General features: G+C 43.1%; 1 protein-coding gene across 2 annotated transcripts; it reads right to left on the bottom strand.

Moving 5' to 3' along the window:
- Window positions 1-10,265: 10,265 nt before the first annotated feature.
- Window positions 10,266-21,823, bottom strand: LOC310818378 (uncharacterized protein). Of its 2 annotated transcripts, none has more exons than XM_083689320.1 (4): window positions 21,634-21,823; window positions 13,201-13,314; window positions 11,126-11,294; window positions 10,266-10,923 (listed from the first exon to the last, which is right to left on the bottom strand). In XM_083689320.1, exons 2-4 carry the CDS (start codon window positions 13,285-13,287, stop codon window positions 10,859-10,861), a joined length of 321 nt encoding a protein of 106 aa, XP_083545446.1. In that variant the 5' UTR covers window positions 13,288-13,314; window positions 21,634-21,823; the 3' UTR covers window positions 10,266-10,858. The 2 variants fall into 2 exon arrangements, with proteins under 2 accessions (XP_083545446.1, XP_083545447.1); XM_083689321.1 differs by having other exon boundaries at window positions 21,641-21,823.
- Between the last annotated feature and the right edge of the window lie 846 nt (window positions 21,824-22,669).

Raw genomic sequence — 22,669 nt, 5'->3', positions numbered from 1 at the left:
AAAATAGACTTCTAAAAATGGCTGCATGGACGTCTTGCCTCTTACTTTACGATCAGTGAGTTACTGAGTGCCACTAAGACGTCCTATGGGTCGTAGAGTACTTAGGTCCACTAGAGCACTCAATCTGCATCTATGTATGGTAGATACATGTACACTCACCGGCCACTTTATTAGGTACACCTTGCTAGTACCGGGTTGCACCCCCTTTTGCCTTCGGAACTGCCTTAATTCTTTGTGAAAATATCCCCCACACCATTAGACATTTGCGTTAACAAGCAGTTGAACAGGTGTACCTAATAAAGTGGCCGGTGAGTGTAAGTTAGTATGCATATGTACTGTGTATGTGTATGCATGCCAATGTCTGCACTACAATGCATTTGTGTACGTGCGTGCATGCGTGCGTGCGTCTACTGGCACAGCTGGACCTCCTGATGTATTTCTCTCCCTTCACCGTTTTGCGTGAAGCGTTATTTTTAGGGGCGCGTGATGTAGGGACGGGGGGTGGCACATCCTGCTGTCTGCCAGCCAGGGCCTCCATACTACCCACCCCAATTAGCCAAAGGGGTGGTGGGAAGCAGCAGAGAGGCTCATGGGATAACGGGGAAAGCAGTTTTTTTTTTTTTTCTTAGTCTGTCGCTCAGACACATGAAAGGGGGGGGTCTCGCGTCTATGGCAACAAGGACCTTTGATGGAACCGTTAGTGGGTCATATAAATAGCCCTCCATCTGGGGGATCTGAAGAGAGGATGACGGATGGGTGGATGTGGTCAAATATTCATAGGGCTGAGGCTCTGGGTGTGTGTTATTAAAGGGATGGTTCAGCCTATTTTCATGTTTAGGTGAAATATATCACCTTACCCTGAGTTGTCCTCATAGGCCAGTAGTGAAATCCTCTCCTGTATGGTGTTTTACTTTCCTACCTGTAGCACGGGCTAACAGTTACCAACGCCCTCTCCAATAGACGCTATTCCAACAGATCCTAAACTAGCATCTTATGATTCAGAAGGGACACTCAGTACTGTATGTTAGGGAGTAGTCTCATACACTAACAGAAAGTAACAGACGCACACACACACACACACACACACACACACTCACACACACACACACTCACACACTCACACTCTCTCTCTCTCTCTCTCTCTCTTTCTCTCTTTCTCTCCAGTACCTATAGGAGCACACCTGGATACATTTTTTTATTTTTTTTTTAAGACCCAGCAGCTCCTCCATAAGCCACTATCGGTGCCGTGACCCATCCTCAGCTGCGTTCAGCTGGGAGAAACCACTGTTTGACATTTGCACTGCAAATATCAGCCTCTCCCTCTGTGTGACAGCTGGGAGGCCGGCGGGGGAGCAGGGTGAACTTTGACTCAGCATGTCAGTTCTGGTCCCAGCGGGCCTCAAACATACACACGCGTGTGGCTCCACCCCAACCTCCCCCACCTGTCCTTCATGAATCCTGTTTGCTCCCATGTTGGAAGCCCTCACTGCAAACGGACGTACATTACAACTGAACAGTGTGTGTGTGTGTGTGTGTGTGTGTGTGTGTGTGTGTGTGTGTGTGTGTGTGTGTGTGTGTGTGTGTGTGTGTGTTTTTTTCTGGGAAAAAAGTAACTTGCTTGCATTGACATTGTTAGCTTGGGATGCTAAGATACAGGCCTGACAGTACAATCAGAATGTTCATGTTGCATCTAACAACAAATCTGAAAGAAATTATACAACGTGAAACCTTACTGTTTCTCACTACGGGGGAAAATAGCTTTTTAAGCCACAATTTCTCACATCATATCAAAGTATGAGCCTGCTCCCTTGACGTTGAAGCCCTACAGTACTCTATTCAAGCTTGAATGGTACTGCCAAATTTGAGAAAACATTGCTTATGTTTAATATTCATTAGGTTATGTTATGATATTAATGTTTCTGTCTGTCTGCGGTTGTTCTTAAATCTAAATAATTCTGAAAAGCAGCCCTTTCCACTTCTTGAGGGACTTTGACTAGCTCTCCCTTGAAGAGCTTTCACAGAGATTTGTTCATACCCATCGTGCGACTAGTGCCTTAGCTAGCATCAACCAGGGGAGGCTGGTGGAGGTAGGAATCGGAGGATGGGCTCATTGTAATGCATCGAATGGATTCCATTCCATGCATTACAATGAACATTACAATTTACTCTCTCCGGTCATAAACGTAGGCCAGGTCAGGGCAGGCAGCAGTTCAACAGCAGATGGTTTTAAAATATCAGTGAGAAACCAATGCAAAACCATTTGGAATACTCAGAGAACAATACCCCAATTCAGGATCGAGCCTGAATTGTAGACGCAAAAAACTGCTCTGCCCGGCCCAAACCTGCCTGTGAGGCAGTCTAGCAGTCTGGGCCTGTGAGGCTCATATTAGCTATAGAGGACCTCTAATACACCCTCCCTAAAAGGCTAGATTATGCTCAGAGGCAGCGACATGGCTTCCAGTTTTAATGTTGGCCAAACTTTCTCTATACTGTAGGCCTACATGAATACTTTCTTATTCACCCACGCCCACAAGCTCACCAAAATGGACCCCTGTGCACAATGCCCTCTCTTTGAAGGGCCCCTCGGCCTTCACACTGGCTTTGATTGGCTATCTTTAGACTTTCTATGACAAACCCACACAAGCGTCCTGCTTGGAAGGTTGTCTTTGATTGTGAATGGCACGCTTGTTCCCTCTCAGAGAGAGATGTGGAGGCTGGAGACCCACGCCTGATTAGAAATAGACCCAATCTCTGCAGCTAGACAGCATGCCTGTTTGATCCCTGGTATCGAGAAGGTTGTTGGCCAAGCAGCACTTACAAATGTCCACTAGGGGTATGCACTAATCTGCAAAAAATTGGACTGAGGTGGAGACACTGCTCTGCATAAGTAATGACCCAGTGAAAAAATGTTTTCTTCTTTTGGCTCTATAGCGGGAATCAAACCCACAACCTAAGCGTTGTTAGCGCCATGCTTTACCAACTGAGCCACAGAGGACCACATTTGTGTTCACATGTCTCTGCACAGAAGAGCAAGTGTCTACATGTCTCAGGTGCAGTAGAGCTACCCATCACAAGAGTGTGATTCCAAATCACTTCATCCACATATGCACAGAATAGCACAGAGTTCCTGCCTAGCTCTGGGCCCTGTCAGTAGCCCTCCCCAGGTATTTTGGTTCTTCTAGCTTGGGGCCAGGAGGCCGATCTCCATTATTCCCATTGTTCTATAATGGAGTTCACCTTTACTGCTGCTTCGTGTTTCTACTAGCACCATACTGCTTCGGGAGAAAGGGGGCTTTGGTCAAGAATGAGCCCTTTTCCCTTCCTGTTCACAGGAGCCCATGCCCACGCACAAATATCTTTAATTCTAACCTATGACTAACCTCAGTACTGACTGTAGGGTAGGTGGGTGGGGGATATAATAAGTACTGCACTCCACACACACACACACACACACACACAGCAGTGTATCTGTTGGTAGTTACAAGAACATTTATTATTGTCACCCAACCGAGGTTGGTGGAATTAGTTTTAAGTACAGTATGGTGGGGAGCTCCGACATACACCGACATACACAGGCAATAGATACAGTATATTATAATACTACTGGAAATCTTAACTGCCCTCAACACCCAATAGGTTACCGGTCTGATAATGTAGGTTGTGGTAATGCTCATGTGGTTCCATTTCCGGAGGAAGAATTAGAGGAAATTAGAAGGAGAGAGGGAGGAGAGAGAGAGGGATAGAAACAGAGGGTTGATTGGAATGAAATGAGGTGCACAGTACGGTGATTTCACACCTCGACACCTTTTCTCGAGCGCAGTCCTCATTATTTCCTCTACATTATCTCTCTCCCTCTCTCCCAGCGAATTTCAGATCTTTAGCAGGACTTTGTCATGGCCTAGCCTGTAAATTAGCCACCGCCTCAAAGCATCCGGTAGGGAGCAGCCTCCGCCAAGGATAATGGGGGTATATCATTATGGCGATAGAGCTCAAACAAGTGAAAATAAAACATTTGAGTCGCACGACTAGAGTCCAATCACAAAGGGGTTCTGTGTGGATATATTTGACCCATTTGACAACCTCTCACCAGGGCCCTTGACTGCAGTCTCAAAGAGGAGCACTTCCTGCAATATTACAGTTAATATTACAGCCCCTTGTTCAAAAATAACTAAGCAAGTCAAGTCAATGTAGGGTTGTGAAGTTGGGTAGTGATCCACATGGATGGATGATGCTAGCTCCCAGGCAGGAGGATTTAACCAAATCACAGTTACTGATTTTGAGAGGATGACTATGAATAATTCCAAACAATTAATGAGCTTCGGTAACCTTTTCACCTACATTTAATGAATTTCCATTAAACATTCCACCCCATGCCATACTTTCCAGCAAATAGTTTAATGGATGTAGCTTTTGACCTATCCTCATTTCTCCTCCAAATACAACTCCTCTCTGCCCCCACCGTCATTAACAACCCTTTATAGAACCTGTTATCAACACAATGTTTCATTAGCCTTGTTAGGAACAGGACTCCTCTTGTCTGTATGACACCTACCGAAAAATTGGAGGGGAATATTTAGCTCTCCTTCAATGCTTTATGAGGATGACTTGGGTGGAGGACGGAGGACGGAGGAGAGGACACGAGGAGTCGTGTTTCTAATGTGGCCGAGTTGAGATGGTAAACTCATTCCTCGGGTTCAAATACCCCCACCACCCATGCTGTCGAATAGCTAGCTTTTCGATAGCGTAGCTGGGTGACATATTTGAGGAGATGGTCACATGTGTTGGCAAGCCAGAGGTCGCACGTTCGAGACTTGGTCGGAGCAACTCCAATTGCAGGGCTACTGTTTATAACAACTTGACGTCTGTTTCACTAACAATCGAGAAATAGCTATTGTACCTCTGGCATGGGTCAATTGCAGTGAACCAGGGATCAAGTGGTTGTATCATCAAGAGAAGTTATTGATGTCACAAGTGACCACAAGGTACATCAGATAGCATGCACAATAATGGTCCATTATCGACTGAATTGTAATCTCTATAGGACTTTTTGGAGTGGTCCATCCATCGAGGGTAGTAGTGAGTGATCTGAAGCCTCCCCTGTGAACCCGCGTAGGAGGCCTTGTTTTGTTCATGTGGGTGGATGAAGAAGAGACTTCCATCTCTCTCCCTCTCTCTTTGTCTCTCTCACCTTCTGTCTTTATCTCTATCTTGCCATTAAGAGGCATCCAGGCAAGCCAAGTCTCACCATGGAGGAGGACTCTTAAGTAAATGGCATGGCTAAGAGCTAACCTGGTAAACACATCAGCTAGCGTGCTACAGCCTCCCTTCCATTGCCACAGCTATTGCTCTTGTAGGATAATAGAACTGGTTCTGTTCAGGCTTAATAAGCATAACAGCCAACGTGACGTTGTTTTTTTTTTTACTTCACCAAACGAGTGTAATGAAGCGAGCACTGCGGCGTTAAGTGCTTGACAGCGAGGGCGGGAGGAGAAGCGGCTCGGCTGTGATGCCTGGGTGACAGGGGTTGCCGTGGCGACACCCGCGGTTGACACGGCGGATAAAGATGAGAGCGCCAGAAGGGCTCTCCAGCAGACAAAAGAACAGAGCAGAGAGAGAGAGAGAGAGAGAGAGAGAGAGAGAGTCAGTCAAATATTCATCCAATAAAAAAATAAAGAGAGGAGACCAAGGGACTCTACTGTAAAGTTGAAAAGGGTTGGTTTAGGATTTTGACACTAACATTTGTTTTTAGATTTGTACTGTATATCTCCCATGTTGAAGATCGACTCAGATGTTTTTTAAGTGCTTATGTCCAACAGCCGTGTTCGTTCAACTTGGCGATAGAATGGGAGTAAACTAAGCTTCTTGCTCCATTAAGCACCAAAAAGTAATTTTAGAAATCCCGAAGCTCCTGTAGATTAGCAATCTAGATGTTGCACATATAATCGATCGCTTTTGTTGTGCTCTCTCGCAAATCTGTTCTTATAGGAATTCTGACTGTGTTTTTTTGGGCACACTAAGACACAATAATCAGGAAGAGAATAAAATATTCTGTCATTTAAACATCACATAACAACGGTAACTCTTAAAACCCATCTAGGTATATATTTTTCACTATATCATGGGAAATATATTGAAAACAAATCTCGGTGTCAAAATCTTAAACCAACCCTTTACATTTTTCTCACTTTACAACAGTGCCGTAGTCTCCTTTCTCTTTTGCTGTAATCATCCTAATTGGAGTGGATGTACTGTGGAAATACTGGAAGCTCAACAGGCCTCTATTTGGGCATCCTAGACAGAGTGCATCCACCTGTGAGCTCGCAGTACTCAAACAGAACACAGAGTGTGGCCCAAGTGGGGACAGCATCTGTCAGTATGTGTCAGCTTTCCTGGACAGACGTTTCTCCCTACAGGCCCCCTAAAAGCATCATCCAGGTGGCAGCAGGCCACTCTGAGGATGAAGAAGAAGACAACGACGACGACTGTGAAGGAGGTGAACCCAGGACATTAAGAGCTGATGCTGGACAACTCACACCTGGTTTCTTCCTCTCCCCTACCTACAGAAGATGGACAACTCACCGGCAGGGCCAGACATTAGTCAGTCACGACAGTGGGCAGAGGGTGATGACAGGCAGAGGGGCAGCTGCTCTGTGGCGGCAGCAGATCGGCACGCACACACGTTTCTCACTGTCCTCAGCATGATGACAAGGATACCAACAGTTTGCTGAAACACTGAGGACTATCTAACTGTCTGAACCACTCCCCTTAATACTCAACACTCAATTAAATGTCAACCAACTTTTTCTTAGTATTAAGTCCTTGAAAAGGATAATGTCTGTAAATATCATATATTGACGTTACCTGGATTGTAGCACTGCAAACAACACATTTTTTTGGATACTTATTATTGCAGCAAGGGCTATTCTTTGGATTAAGTACAATTCAGCCATTTTGAATTCAGATTGAATTGTGTGAATTGTCTGAATATACAGGAACATGCAAAAAAATGTTTCTTCGCAAGTCTTTATTATAAATAGCCAAGTATCTTACAGCAAAACATTTACAATAACATTGACGAAAGTGACAGTGCCCAATGGTCCACCACAATAGAATAATTTCATAGGTTATTCAAAATAAACCATCAAATAATGAACAAATGTATATTCTAACAAAAATATACGTATATAGTGTAGTGAGTGCTGCTTTTACTTAAACTCACTGCCTATTTTCTACAATAGGAAATTAATTATTACCATTACATTCTAAGTAACACAAATAACACACATTTTATATTATTGTTTTGTAGGCCTACACGTATATATTCTACCAGTGACGTGAGGACATATACATTTTATCAATAATAATGTATCATCTTCATGTTTTTTTCTGCATGAAATTGATTTCTGAACACGTACTTCCCATATTTGCAGTGATCTGGTACAAAATGGAGGCCAGGGTCAACAGCAGCGGCCAATGCTTTCACGTCCAATGGGCTATTTGCACTAACAACCTCCTACCCCTGTAAATGTGTTTCCTGTAGGGAGGCCGCAAATGTTTCCAGCTCAGAAAAGATTGTATTTTTCTCCCACTGTCTTCAGGATTTGCCTAAATTGGACATACATGGAGGTCAACAACAGGAGTGTAGGTCCTCCGGTTAGCTAGGCCTACAGTCACTCTAACTGTCAAGTTGGGTGACTAAGTGATTTTGGAAAATCCATTGTTTCTGTAGTAGGTGTGCGATAGGAATTTTTTAGTTATTGCTGCAAGAATAAACGCCAAAGTACTCTCTCACGTTGGGCATAGCCTAATTATACAATTTTGGTAAATGTATTTCAATTTACTTTTCGCCTATATTGGACGCTACGCCTATATGTCCTCCACTTAAGCCCTGGCAACCTAAACCTGTTACCACATGCAGACACTCCTTCCCAGAGGAGCACATACAAGAGTGGGTACCGCAAAACTCTCATGGCTGTATAGGATAACCTGATCTAAAAACGAATTGCAGAGAGGATTAGGGATTGAAATGGATCTATGAAGTTGCACAACGCGTCCTCGGGTGTGAGTATAATCCAAGTGACAAAAATGCCAACAGCAGGCCAATAGGCGCCCTCTCCTCTTTGAGGTTGACAAGCTTAACCATGCATGTCCAGTGACTGACTGTGATGAAAAATCGGCCCAGAAGTTTCAGGCACGCCACCCATATTAAACCGTAAAAACAATAATACATAGGCCTATGCTCCTATCCTCTCTCCTTCAAAATCTTTTTGTCATCAAAGATTATGGCAAATGTTTATAGTCTACTCGGCAACACTTCTAGAATATGGATCAAGCCGATCAATCGATTAATATCGCCTACGATTTAATAGCATACGGGAGAGGCAGTCCTTGGTTAGGCTATGGGAATGGTGCGGTTTTATTAGGCTATAGACGCACGTTTTCATACGCCTTGTTTAGCATGCTACTTGTTTGTAACCCTTGTTGGGACTTTTCCTTTGTGCGTTGTCATGATTGTTGTGGGTGTCCATAGATCATCCCTAACTCTAATCCCTAATATTCTGTATTTCATAGTTTAAATGATGATCAAGGCGAACGCATAAAGGATGTGTTTAAGTGGCGAAAGGGGAACCAATCTTGAGAAGATTAAGCTACAGCCGTACATTTCCGCTAGAGGGTGCCAAAGTTTCCCTTCAAGATGCACCAAGGCGCTGCTGGCCAACCCAGCTGGGATACTCAGTCACATTAAATAAGTTCGTATGTTAAGGGTGCGTGAGTTAAATTTAAATAACATTTATAGGAATAATAAAAAAATGCATTGGACATTGTTGATTATTCGGCTTTTATATTTGTTTAGGCTACATTTGGCTTTAGATTAGGCTAATAGGCCTACCCTCGTCTGACTCCTCAACTAACTAATCAGATACGCGGTTTGTTTATGACCAAAATAATATAGGTTGTACACTTCATGGCCGCTACGATATTGAGTGTAACACGCTGCGTTGCAGTGAGAATAATCTTGGCCTGCAACAAATTTGCAGGGATAGCCTTTTTGTGAGGTTGCTTAGTGCAAATAGCCTATAGTGCCAACTGGCCTCAGACCTTACAGCACGTCACTGTATTCTACGCTATCGTTACAACTTGTATCTTTATGGAAAGTGTTATTACGGTGTTATTAAGTGTTATTACGGTTCAAAAGTGTTATTACGGTTCAAAAGTGTTATTATGGTTCAAAAGTGTTATTACGGTTCAAAAGTGTTATTACGGTGTTATTAAGTGTTATTTGTGAAGATACACTGAAACAACTATCTGCAGAGGAACATAAGGCACATATACTGTAGACGGCGATAACTCCCCTCTATGTGTTGTACAAACTCCGAGTTGAAGTTGCCCCTTGGCACAGATCTAGGATCACCCCTAACCCTAACCCTAAATCCTAACCTCAACCATTATGAGCAAAAATGCAAAACTGATTCTAGATCAGAGCCACTTCTCCGTACTCCACTGGGCTCCAACAACCCTCATTGTCCTATCTAAAGTACTTATCTTAGTAGTTATCTTATTTGTAGTTATCTTATTTGTGTAGTTATAAAGTAGTTATCTTATTTGTGCTAGAAATGATAACACAACATAAAATGGCTTTCTATAATGTCTGCCTGACAACACATCAACGCACCTTTATCAAGTGATTAATTATATATATATGCTGACCGCTATAACCCTGTTATACCATACTGATACAAACAGTATGTCAAACTGTTAAACTTTTACAAAGATTTAATATGACAGTTTCATACTCGAAAACAATGTTGTCATTTATGAGTTAAAAACGGCGTTTTAAAAAAAAAAAAAGGTAATCATTCCTAAGACAGAGTTACTTCACGGCTTTTAGGTATAATCAAATATTGCTTGGAGAGACATGAACTTTGTTGAACTATCTTTAGAACTCCAGATATTCTAGCCAACTGCGTCTACAATAACCATTGTGATCTCATCAATCATTTGGATGATTGAGCATGCTGTTATAGATCATTATCCCACATACTCGCCCACTTTCAGGGAATATGTAAAGAGTATTTAAATTAAAAGTATTTAAAGTATATGTAAATATGTAAAGAGTATTTAAACTTGTCTATAAGAACAGATGTCATATTTTCCCCAACATTTTTTTCTCGATTTTTCTACCATTTGTGTCTTTTGGAATGTAGATTGTGGTACATTAGTTTTGTGTGTGGATTATTGTTTGTGGCTACATAAATAGTCATTAGCGCAGTAATATAAACTTTTAAGCAAAGTTGTATTCCTTTTGATGAAAGAAGTGGGATACAAATTTAAAAAGGAGAGGTACGTCCACAGAGAATCTAAACAAAGATTAAAAAGAGCAGAAGCAGTAAATGACAATTAAGAAAGACACATTAATCAAGATGAATTCCCCTTTCCCATACTCCCCTTTCCCATTTCCCATATGTATATCTACAGTGTATGTATCATTTTCACACAAGCACAGTGTTACAGACTGTGGTCTAAGGCAGATACATTCACATTTTATATACAGAGCCTAAGTGGTAACTATGTCATGTCTATAGACTACAAATGAACAAACTCTAAAAGGGTGTACATAAAAATGTTGTTGTGAAACCTAAAAATGTAAAACAAGCAACAAGTTAATCTACAGTAGCAAGCTACCCTCTTGAGTTTGGCACATATTATCTATTTAAGACAATCAATCAATCGTACAGGGTTCAGCCCCACCAAGTAGTCTAGTTGGACGGCAGGGCTGAACCGTGAGACCATCCTCCGCGCTGCTATCCATCATGGAGACGTTCACAGTGAATGGCTGGAAGGGTGCCAGCACTGCAGGTCAGTTTGAGACTCCTCCCATCACTCCTCCCATCACCTGCTCTTCCTGAGCTTGATGCTCCTCACCTGGGATGAAAACACACACACACACACACACACACACACACACACACACACACACACAGAAAACATATTTATAACAATAAACCATGTACTTCAACAACAAAAACCTTTGTTGACATTTTCCACCCAATAAAATAATCTTTCATTAAAATAATTGGGAAGGCACTTCTTGCTCTACGGATATGGAAGCTTGAGTGGTTCTCACCTGCTGGCTGGGCCTGTGTCTCTCCAGGGTCATCGCCCGGGGAGCTGAGGTCATCTGGGGGCCAGCGGAGCTCCCCACTCTCCACCTCCCCGCTCTCGCTGGGCTCCACCACGATGGACGGCAGCCGCTTGGACAGCTTAGGGAACCGCTCGTGGGAGTCCGGAAAAATCTGGAAAGACCACCATGTTAGGGCCGCCAAAGAATGGAAAGACGAGCAATACATGACATGACATTGGACAAGGTCGGGATGAGATGGAGGCTGATCGAACGTGAGTTTCGCGGTTGTTTCCCTCAACGGTCAGGATTACAGTTGAGAAAGCTGATCCTAGATTTTTGCTACGTTGACATTAGCAGCCAACTCCAGCCACTGCTAACTGGGATCCAACCACTGCTAACTGGGATCCAACCACTGCTAACTGGGATCCAACCACTGCTAACTGGGATCCAGCCACTGCTAACTGGGATCCAACCACTGCTAACTGGGATCCAACCACTGCTAACTGGGATCCAACCACTGCTAACTGGGTTCCAGCCACTGCTAACTGGGATCCAACCACTGCTAACTGGGATCCAGCCACTGCTAACTGGGATCCAACCACTGCTAACTGGGATCCAGCCACTGCTAACTGGGATCCGACCACTGCTAACTGGGATCCAACCACTCTCACTGATCTGCACTCAATGCTAAACTGCAGCTAAATAAACCAAATAAAATATTGGGTCGACTCTCCGGATCAATAGACTACTTTTTAAGTATCCATAATTTACCAAGTAATCTCTAATCAAGTGACACAACAAAAACACTAGCGGGTCAAAGGTAAGTCTGACCGTTCACTGTTTCACTATGCTACCCTGACAAAGGCAAACGCCCAAACGCATAAGCCGCACAATGAAGGCTTTTAAAACTTTTTTTCCCAAAAATTTAGTGCCTTAATATTTTTGCGATTATGGCTTCTGTTTTGAAATATTTTACTTAATCAGATGCCAGCCCCTGAATCCATTCTGATTCAGTTTGATTTTAAAACACATTCCAGAATCAGACAGCATTTGAATATTCGCATAAGCATCAAATTATGCGCAGTGATAGTGGTAAGGAGTTAGTTGTGTCAGACATAGATAGTGACCTGAATAGGAAATATGTTTTCAACCTCATCCCTGACTGGCTTTGGTCTCTGCTCTGAAATGGCTTTTAATGCTACGAGACGGATGCCAGGATAACAAGGTGTTTTGCATTCAACGCACACCGCGAGCGTGACTTCCCTCGCGAAAGCCCAGGCCTCATTTGGAGCTGTGAGGATGTGAGTCACACATCATGTGTGGTGCGACCACTTTCATAACACCACTGAAGGAGGACGAGGGGGCTTAGCCACAGCAGACACTTGCATCCGCATTGGAGCCAACCAATTGGCCAAGACAGGATCAGCTTGCCATTTGATTGGCTGCCATCTCTTCCTTGAGAGCCTGTGGCAGCTTTACACAGAAAGCCCCTATTTAACTCGCCAATTAAGGCCCCCGCATGCTTCTGTAATTCAAGTGAAGAGACGCTAATTTCCTGAGCGGATTGTGACCTTTACTTTAGAGTCACCAGAGAACAGTGGGTTCTTTTGGAGGGCCCTGAATTTATGGGCAGGAGTCAAATTGGCTTTTTTGGGAGAGGAGGGATGAAAGGGAGGGGTGAAGGCAGTGATGGAGGTGAAGTCGGAAATAGCTCTCCTGTCTGCTCAGAGCGATGGCGGGACATTTGCACCTGTCACTGGTCTACAAGGAGGAGAAGAAAGAGAGAGAGAGAGAGAGACGTTTGTACTGAGTATATATGGAGTATGTGTGTGAGTGAGTGTGTGTGTGTGTGTGTGCGTGCGTGTCCATGTGTGTTTGTGGGACTGTTTTTGGTGTTAATGTCTGTGTGTAGGGGTGTTGGGTGGGTTGGGGTAGGAGGGCGGGTGTGTGTCAGTGTGTTTATGCCTTGTGTTGTGTGTATGCGCAAAAAGGTGCATCTTCAATTGCTCGAATCTGTGTTTGTATTTACTGTCTTTGACGCTTGTGTTGAGAACCTTTTTTGTGTCTGTTAGTCCCACCTGAAAGGATATACCCTCGTCTCCCGTGGTCCCGCCGACACCGAAGTCTCCCACTGTCGAATCACAGGTGTTCATTACGTCTGTCATCCTGTTTGTAAGCCCGAGGACCACAACCTAAACAAAAGAGGAAGACAGGAAGGCATTTCTCATCACAGGTACTGTACAAAGCCATAGATCTCATTACAGGTACACAAACACACATTCACTTTATTAGGAACACCTGTACACCGTCTCATGGTGGAGGTGGTGTAATGGTGTGAGGAATGTTTTCTTAATTTGTTAATACCAATCAATCATCGCTTGAATGCCACAGCCTATTTGAGTATTGTTGCTGACCACATGCATCCCTTCATGGCCACAATTTACCCATCTTCTAATGGCTACTTCCAGCATGATAATGCACCGTGTCACAAAGCAGAAGTCGTCTCAAACTGGTTTCATGAACATGACAATGAGTTCAGTGTTCTTCAGTGGCCTTCACAGTCACCGGATCTGAATCCAATACAACACCTGCAGGAATTGCATGATGCAATCATGTTATCATGGACTAGAATCTCAAAGGAATGTTGCCAACATCTTGTGGTGTAATGGTGTGAGAAATGTTTTCTTAATACTGAACAATGCCACAAAGAATTGAGGCTGTTCCAAATAAAGTGATCGGTGAGTTTATATGATGGCCCTATTCCAAACTGATCCCTCATCCCTGGGGCCATTGTTGACTACCCCTCACAACAGGGTGAATTATAACCTTTCCTGTACCGTACCTACCAGAGGGTTATGCCACATGGCCATACGTCCAAGTCAGTGAGGCCCCAAGCCAAGGAATGAATAACTGGTTTGGAATTGGTCCCATCTGTGACAGTCATCAGGCACGTTTTATCTTCAGCTGTCATTTGCCTATGAGCCTGATTCTGAAAAGACCTTTACGACTTGAAGAGAAAATGACTAATTACAAGGACACTTAGCTACCCAGCTTAGGCACACATCAATCTAAACAAATGCATAAGCAATCGATTTTTCAGATGGTCTGTATGTTTTCCCATCTCATCTGGTTCTGATGAGTCTGTGTTCCACAGTCAAACTCTTAACCAGATGAGTAGATGAGTAGATTTCCCCAAATGAAGGCCATATGTGTTTCTAAACACTGGTGGCTCAGTTGGGTTGGGATGTGACTTGGGATTGTGTGAGACAATTTCACAGGTGCTTTGAAAACCCAAACCACCAGTTTATCCATAAATATTGCTATATTGTTCCCAGCAGTGGATCAACATTCCTCGTGTAAGGGTTAGGGCTAGTCAAGTGGGAGAGGAGGGAGGGGCATAGGGTGTGAGTTGAGATGTGGAACAGCTTTTACAGAATTAACATTTTCATGCCATTTCTTCACTAATTTCTTCATTCATCCACGTGACCCTGCAATTACAGTAACCTATTCAAGCCTCAAGACAGAGTTTGCCAATAAGCAAACTGCTAATCCTCACCCAGAACTGGTCCCCCCACATTTAAACCAAAAATGGCATAGATTCAACAAGGTGCTGGAAACATTCCTCAGAGATTTTGGTCCATATTGACATGATAGCATCATTGCTGCAGATTTGTCGGCTACACATCCATGATGCAAATCTCCCATTCCACCACATCCCAAAGGTGCTCTATTGGATTGAGATCTGGTGACTGTGGAGGCCATTGGAGTACAGTGAACTCATTGTCATGTTCAAGAAACCAGTTTGAGATGATGTGAGCTTTGTGACATGGTTATCCTGCTGGAAGTAGCCATCAGAAGATGGGTACACTGTGGTCATAAAGGGATGGACATGGTCAGCAACAATACTCGGGTAGGCTGTGGCGTTTAAACGATGCTCAATTGGTACTAAGGGGCCCAAAGTGTGCCAAGAAAATATCCCTCACACCATTAGATATTTGCGTGAACGAGCAGTTGAACAGGAAATAAATCTATATTTATTTATTTCCGGCACTCAGCCCCATGTGCTACCACAAGACCAGATCTGGCCCAATTGTCTGCTGACTGGGAGGAACGTATCAGGGCCACATTCCTCATACCAGAGCTGGCCAACAGCAAATTGCCAACTCTCACCCAGGGCTGGCCCATATAATATTTACAGTTTTTGGCACTCAGCCATATGTGCCACCAGAAGACCAGATATGGCCCACAAATCTTCAATTTCATCAGATTACTATGTTGTGGTTCAGATAATGTTGATGAAAGTGAAAACCATGTGAAACCATTCAAAATACAGAATATTAAGTGAGTGGATTTTGTTTATTTTCAACTTCAGAAAATATGTGTGTGACATTACTATGTTATCCTACGCATAACTTACAGGATTGTTACGTGACGTTTTGGTAACATTATAAATAAGGTGAGAAAATACTGTAATACAGCTAGGTATAGTAGTAGCCAAATAATACCATTTGGAACTTAAAACCTTAAAACCCGAGTCTAAATTATGTATACGTTCCTCCATCATATTAAATTTGAGTCAGTGCTGGGACCCTGCCTGCTCTACTTTTGTGGCAAGAAAAATGTTCATGCAAATGAGCAGTCTTTTTTATAAAGGAGATCATAGTGTGAGTTTGAGCAGAGTGTCTGACACCAGGAACAAGGATGTGGTAGCTCACTGCAGGGAAAGTAAATAATTCTGGTTTAACATGTTGGCCATCAAACAGGAAGTAGTTCAGCTTTATGACAGCAATAAGGAAACTATTGCAGCTATGTTCCTGTTGAACTTCTCATTTCAGTCAGGAACTGAAATAACTGCTGTAACAATGAAGGGACGTACGGGTGGCAATGGGTGGTGCGACACTCCCATCGTCAGATCAGGTGTATCAAAGCTTGAACAGTAGCCTGTTGCTCACCCTGAAATAAACCACACCATGCACAGACATCAGCCCATCCATATGGGGCCACTCTGTTGCACCCATCCACAGTTTTGCTTGTATCTGTGGGTTACCATCACATTCGATGCTTGATGTCAGTCCCACTTAGCCAAGCATGGCCAATGGAGACACTCAATGCTCCAACAGGCCAAATATGAAAATGAGAAATGAATCAGCTGGACATATGCCCACTCCCCTAAACCATTGGCAGTCCTGATGGGCACTGTGTGTGTGTGTGTGTGTGTGTGTGTGTGTGTGTGTGTGTGTGTGTGTGTGTGTGTGTGTGGTGGGGTAGAGTGATTAATCCACTGATTGGATCCCCTCTGCCAAGCAAACCTTCCATTACAAAATATAATGCATGTTCCCCCTTGGCTTTTGCCACGGATACATAGTAAGCAGGCAATAACTAAGACCCCTTGTATGACAATAAGTGCCATACTCGAAAGGGCAGTGGCTATGCGTGTGTGTGTGTGTGTGTGTGTGTGTGTGTGTGTGTGTGTGTGTGTGTGTCTGTGTGTGTGTGTGTGTGTGTGTGTGTGTGTGTGTGTGTGTGTGTGTGTGTCTGTGTGTGTGTCTGTGTGTGTGTGTGTGTGTGTGTGTGTCAGGGTTGGGGAGAATTCCTTTTTTAATTCCATCAATTCTGGAATTTAATTGAATTCCATTTCGGTCCTTGAAAAATGTGAGTATCTAGGTACACGATATTCCAATAGCCAGCAACTGAACTGTGTGTTCTTTACAAAATGTACAATCCTTTAATTCAATCGCTCCAACCGTTGTTGATGTGTTCTGTTCAAGAAATTGTACAGGACTGATATCATTGCCCTCTGTGATCTAGTGGACTGTTATAACAATTGGCAAATGTCTACTAAAGCAAGGAAGAGCATGGAGGAGACCCTGACATTACACAGAGCCTGATGTGTATTTCTACCTCCCCCAGCCTCCACTGGTCCCAGACTATGCCCATGTACAGAACATTGATTTGATGTTGGTCCAAAAACTCAACCCAATATTACTCAAGTTGTCCTTCGGAGAAGACTTCATACTAAGAACCCAAGGTGCAGTCACTATGTTCACTTCTCTATGGGGCAGGTCTGGAGTTCTGGATGAAGAAAGCATAACAGTAGCAATTGTTTGAAATGTTGCTGCTTTGAACAGCCAGTTGAGGGACGTTACGACGAGGTACGGTATTTCCGACTTTGTGTAAGGTGTACTGCTGCAAGAGAGCCTGTCAAAGAGAGGAGTGGAGACACACTGCAGTCAGAAGAGCACAATCCTGCATCTCGTGCCTTCAAGGCATTTTCTTCGCTTCCATGCCTTTTAAAGACATTAAAGGACAAACAAAACATCCCCCACTAAAGTGGTCTGGCAATGGCGCTAATTATGCATACTTATGATTGCGATTACGGTGTCTGACCACAAACACAACACACTCTCTCTGCAGGCACCAGAGCTCTTGTTAGCGTGCACCCTTTTCATCATTTATACGTGAGTGGGACAAACAAAGAGAGACTCCAGTGGGAGATCAAAGGACCACACACGTGTTTGTTGTTGCCATTTACATTGAGACAAAGGCCCAGCTAAAGACTCACCGTGAGTGACATTATAACAGCTGGATCTGGATGGATGCACCCATCAAAATATTTGCAGAGGGCTAACCCGCCTTGGTTTTTGTGTGTGTGTGTGTGTGTGTGTGTGTGTGTGTGTGTGTGTGTGTGTGTGTGTGTGTGTGTGTGTGTGTGTGTGTGTGTGTGTGTGTGTGTGTGTGTGTCTCTATCCATCTGTCTATCTGTCTCTGCCTGCCAGTCTGTCTGTCTGTCTGTCTGTCTGTCTGTCTCTGCCTGCCAGTCTGTCTGTCTGTCTGTCTGTCTGTCTGTCTGTCTCTGTCTAACTGTATGTCTGTCTCTGTCTCTCTCTCTCTCTTTCTGTGAGTATGCATGTCTGTCTCTCTTTGGGTGCATCCCAAATGTTTCACTATTGCTCATCTTCTACACTTCCACTTGTCTCCTACCTCAGAAATATCTGAAGGAGACGAGGGGAGGAGACGAGGGGAGGAGAGAAGGTAGTGGTGAGAACATCATGTCCAATCCTGCATCATATCTTGTGATGACAATTACTGATGACCTCAAACCATCACATAGCTTTTAATCAATTAATGTTCAGTGAGGAGTGGGACAACGGCAGCATTAAAAGGGCAATCTGGGATTCGAACAACAATAAAGCAATCCCCCCCCCCCCCACACACACACATTTTTGGTAAACAGCAGAGGGATGGGGCTGGAGTGCAATCCCTCTAAATTTCGTAGACAGAGCTATGGATGCAAGAACTGACCATCCATGAGATCAAAATGATCATTTTAATGAATGTTTAGAAGCTATACAGTTTTTGTTTACAATTACATTGTTTACAAACAATGGGGTAAAACAAGCTTATATTTTGGGTTCTGATGGGGTAAGACAGTTGAATTCAGCTAATGAGGCATTTATAGGTTTTATTCTTCAAGAATCAATGGCTATATCATTCATTTAAAAGATGGACTAATTCATTTTAACAATGGATGTACCAATCCCAGATTGCACCTTTAAGAAAATGTTATTCATGTGAATAGCAATAGTTGAAGTGCCTAATGATTGAGTGAACAATACTTCGGTTCTTCAAATGGCGACACAAATATGAATTACCATAAATATGAATTGCCGGGTCAAGAGGAGACGAGTGGACAGTGGACGAGGAGAGAAGACTATTCTTCCAGTATCGGGGTGCAGATCACTCTCTGTGTATCTTTCTGACTGTCTCTCTCTCTCTCTGTCTCTCTCTCTCTCTCTGTGTGTGTGTGTGTGTGTGTGTGTGTGTGTGTGTGTGTGTGTGTGTGTGTATGCGTCATGTGTGATTGCATGCATGAGCCAGCCACTCGCAACACAACATGATTTCCTTGATTGTCCTAGATTGATTCCGGAATCCTTTACCCTAGAGAGCCACAAGTCAACAATCAACAGTGAAGGACTCACAGATGCAGTTCATTTCTCCTTTGCCTTAAAGGGGCAATCTGGGATTCAAACAACAACAACGCCGTCTCCCGTCACTTTTTTGGTAAACAAGCTGAGGTATGGGGCTGGAGAAATGTCAGCACTCTCAATTTCATAGACGGGGCTATGGATGCAAGGACTGACCATCCATGAGATCAGAATGACTATGTTTTGAAGCGAAACAGTGTTTGTTTACAAAAATCTTATATTTTCGGTTATAATGGGGTAAGTCAGTTGAACTACGCTCATGAGTCATTTATGAGTTATATTCTTCAAGAATCGATAGCTATATATTATTAATTTAAAAGTCGAAAAATTGATGTACCAATCCCAGATTGCCCGTTTAAGTATATACAAGGGCATGTCAGGTGGAGGGAGAAAAATAGAAATATTCTCTTGAATTATTGAGTGAGGCTCCAACTAGGCATTAAGACCGGCCCTAACCAGCTCCCGGCGATATGGAAAACCATATTCAAATCTATGGAAATGATAGACATCACACAGCCCACTGCCACTGGCCTCGTCATTAACGGATGGTGAACAGGCCTGAAGGAAAGTCCCACTCTAACCAACACAGATATTCAAAACTGCCCGAGACAAACTACTTATTCAGTTTACAGCTCCTATTTTCAAAAGGGAATAAACGGGTAGTAGAAGGTAGAGCAAAAGGCTCAACAAAGGAATACATTGTTTCATATTTGATTAATCTGAAAATAAGTGCAAGTGCAAACTTGCAAGTGCACTGTCACCACACAACATTATATTTTACATAGAGGGTTAGAAGCAAACACATAGTAGATCGTCTAGACTGCATCTATACCTGGGTGTATGTATGCAATATGACCCTAAAAAGGATGCCCGTGAGCTGGCCGAATTCATTTGGCAGGCGCAATTCAAATGCATGCAAATGAATAAAGTTTTTTCATTTCACAGTCCAACGTGGAAGGAACAGGCTACAGCTTGCAAAGCTCGTGTTAATGTCTGCCTCCTGACAGAAGGTTTTTGAGTATGGCACGATATGTTACATAATCTGGCAGACCTGTTGCCAAGAGAGGATCTCATAGAGTCTATTCCATTGCCAACTTAGTTACGCAAAACCCTGTCGCTGACCGGGTCATAAACTAAGATACATAATAGATGTTAATGTGTTATACACGTGTGTGATGTATGTGAACTATGGATATGTTGTGTGTGTGTAGCATACTGTTCAAGCATTTCAATTAATATCCATGTTTTTTTAAAGGTTACATTCCTTTTTCCATATCTATAAATCACAAACAAATGTAAGTTTAATCTAATTTAGTTTCAACCACAGCCCTTTTGACAGCCTTTGTGACAGAACTAGGTTGGAACTAGGCTCTCCTGTGTGGAAGGTGTGTGTCAGTTAGACCAAGAAGACAGTCTCAAAGAGGGCGACAGTTGAGTTTAGCCTACATGTCTCAGGTAGGGCTACCCATCACAAGACTGTGATTCCAAATCACCTCTGCTACATTCACACCCCTTTGACCTCCCCCCTACAAGGGAAGACCCATCTGGGCCATGGCACCAAAGTGACCGACGTTGTTCACTAGCCTCTAGAAGGACACAACACTGGCTCTTTAAGTATGCATATGAAGGAATTGTCCATAAACTCCCATACTATATTACATCCCTTATCACCTGGAGACCTAGCACTTATCAGACATGGTCTCAAGATTGGTTAGTTCTCGAGGTCCCACGTGTCTCTTCTGAGCTGGTAGAACTGCCTTTAGTCATTGTGCTCCTTGGGCATGAAATGACCTGCAGGATACTCTAAGACTTCCTGCTTTAGTATCATTGAGCCATTTTAGGAACTTGATTAAGGATTCCTCAGTGGAGGAGTGCTCTTGTTATAATTGATTGTTGTCTGTAAAACAAAATGTATTGCCTATGTAGGTTGTGTCCTTTTAAAGTCTTGATGTAAATAATGATGTGATGTGTATATATTTTGTAATCAGGGCACCTTTGAAAAAGAGACCTTGGTCTCAAAGGGACTCCCCTGAATAAATAAAGGATAATAGATAGATAGATAGATAGATAGATAGATAGATAGATAGATAGATAGATAGATAGATAGTCTCTATTCAGCATCTGAAAGAGCTGGGATTGGTACATCCATTTTGGACTTCTTCTGATATATAGCCATTGGTCCTTGAAGAATATAACTTATAAATGCTTCAGAGCTTAGTTCAACTGTCTTATCCCATCAGAACCCAAAATGTAAGCTTGTTTTACTCCATGGTTTGTAAACAATGTATAGCTCCAAAAAATGGTTAAAACCAACATTTTGATTTCACGGATGGACAGTCCTTGCATCCATTGCTCAGTCTCTGAAATTGAAAATGGTAACATTTCCCGTCCCTCAGCTGTTTACCAAAAAAGTGGCGGGGTGACCGTTTTGTTGTTGTTTCAATCTCAGATTGGGATCAACCCTACAATCATACAGTACATAAACTGCTATGCGCATAGATGGGTAAAAAGCCGACCAACACTTACCTCTTACCTATATACGAACGGCGCCTTCGTTTGAGTTTAGAATTGGAGCTTAAACAATGTGTTGATTGTTTCTCTGCGCCCGGCGAAGTTCCGATTCTACTTTCCAGCAGAGCCAACCGCTTCAGGTCAGTGGAGAACTGGAGCGTCTAAGCGCTGTGTGTATGTGTGTGTGTGTGTGTGTGCCAGAACGTGTGTCGTCTGCCGTGAGAGTGCGAGAGGGAGGGAGATATAGAGAGAAGGATAGGGAGGAGAGACCCTGAGCAGTATGCAAATTTTCACTTTTTCCTAAGCTACTTCATGTGACGCTAGAGCGCATATCCAAAAATATGTTATATATTATTGACTAATTCAAATCAGGTTGGCTTTATTTATTTGATTTTGACCTTTCCGTTTTCTAGATAAGCTCATGCGGGTTTATGACATTTGTGCGGGGAATGTGATTACAAGCACAGCCTTTTTAGGAATAAGACAACTTTTTCCCAAACCCGAACAACAGAATAAACATTTCATCCTTTTCTGACTGCAGAATCTGATTCTGACCGACGACTCTGTTGCTTTAAATACCCCAGTAATCACAGTGACCAGACGGTTATTGCGGCCGTCCATGCATGACTTGATGTTTTACGAAATCGTGACTTCATTATGCACATAAATCCTGCATAATATCCGACATCATCCTGTAAACGGCTGAATGAATAATGAGTATATGTGCATTTTATGAGTAGCCTAATTAGAAAATCAGCATTTGGCCAACAGGTGAGTTTTAAGGGAATGCCACCACTTTGCCTGAGCCCATACAGTATATGCATATGATATAGGCCAATGGCCTATCATTGAAGAGTACATGGGAAATGTTCAATGACCAAAAGTCTACATATTTTAACTTGAATGGTTTGACCAACTCTTCAAAATGGATAGATACAAAGACTGTTCTATTGTTGCGAATGGGTGTTATGGCGTGTGACTTTAACTGGGACCTCCTGCTTACAAAGGGAGGGCACTGGCTACGCTAATAGAGTCCACCCACTGCTACGGC

Source organism: Argentina silus (genome assembly GCF_951799395.1).
Source record: "Argentina silus genome assembly, chromosome: 17".
NCBI lineage: Eukaryota > Metazoa > Chordata > Actinopteri > Argentiniformes > Argentinidae > Argentina > Argentina silus.
Note: the sequence above shows the minus strand (reverse complement) of the source record. Positions and strands in the feature narration are given on the sequence as shown.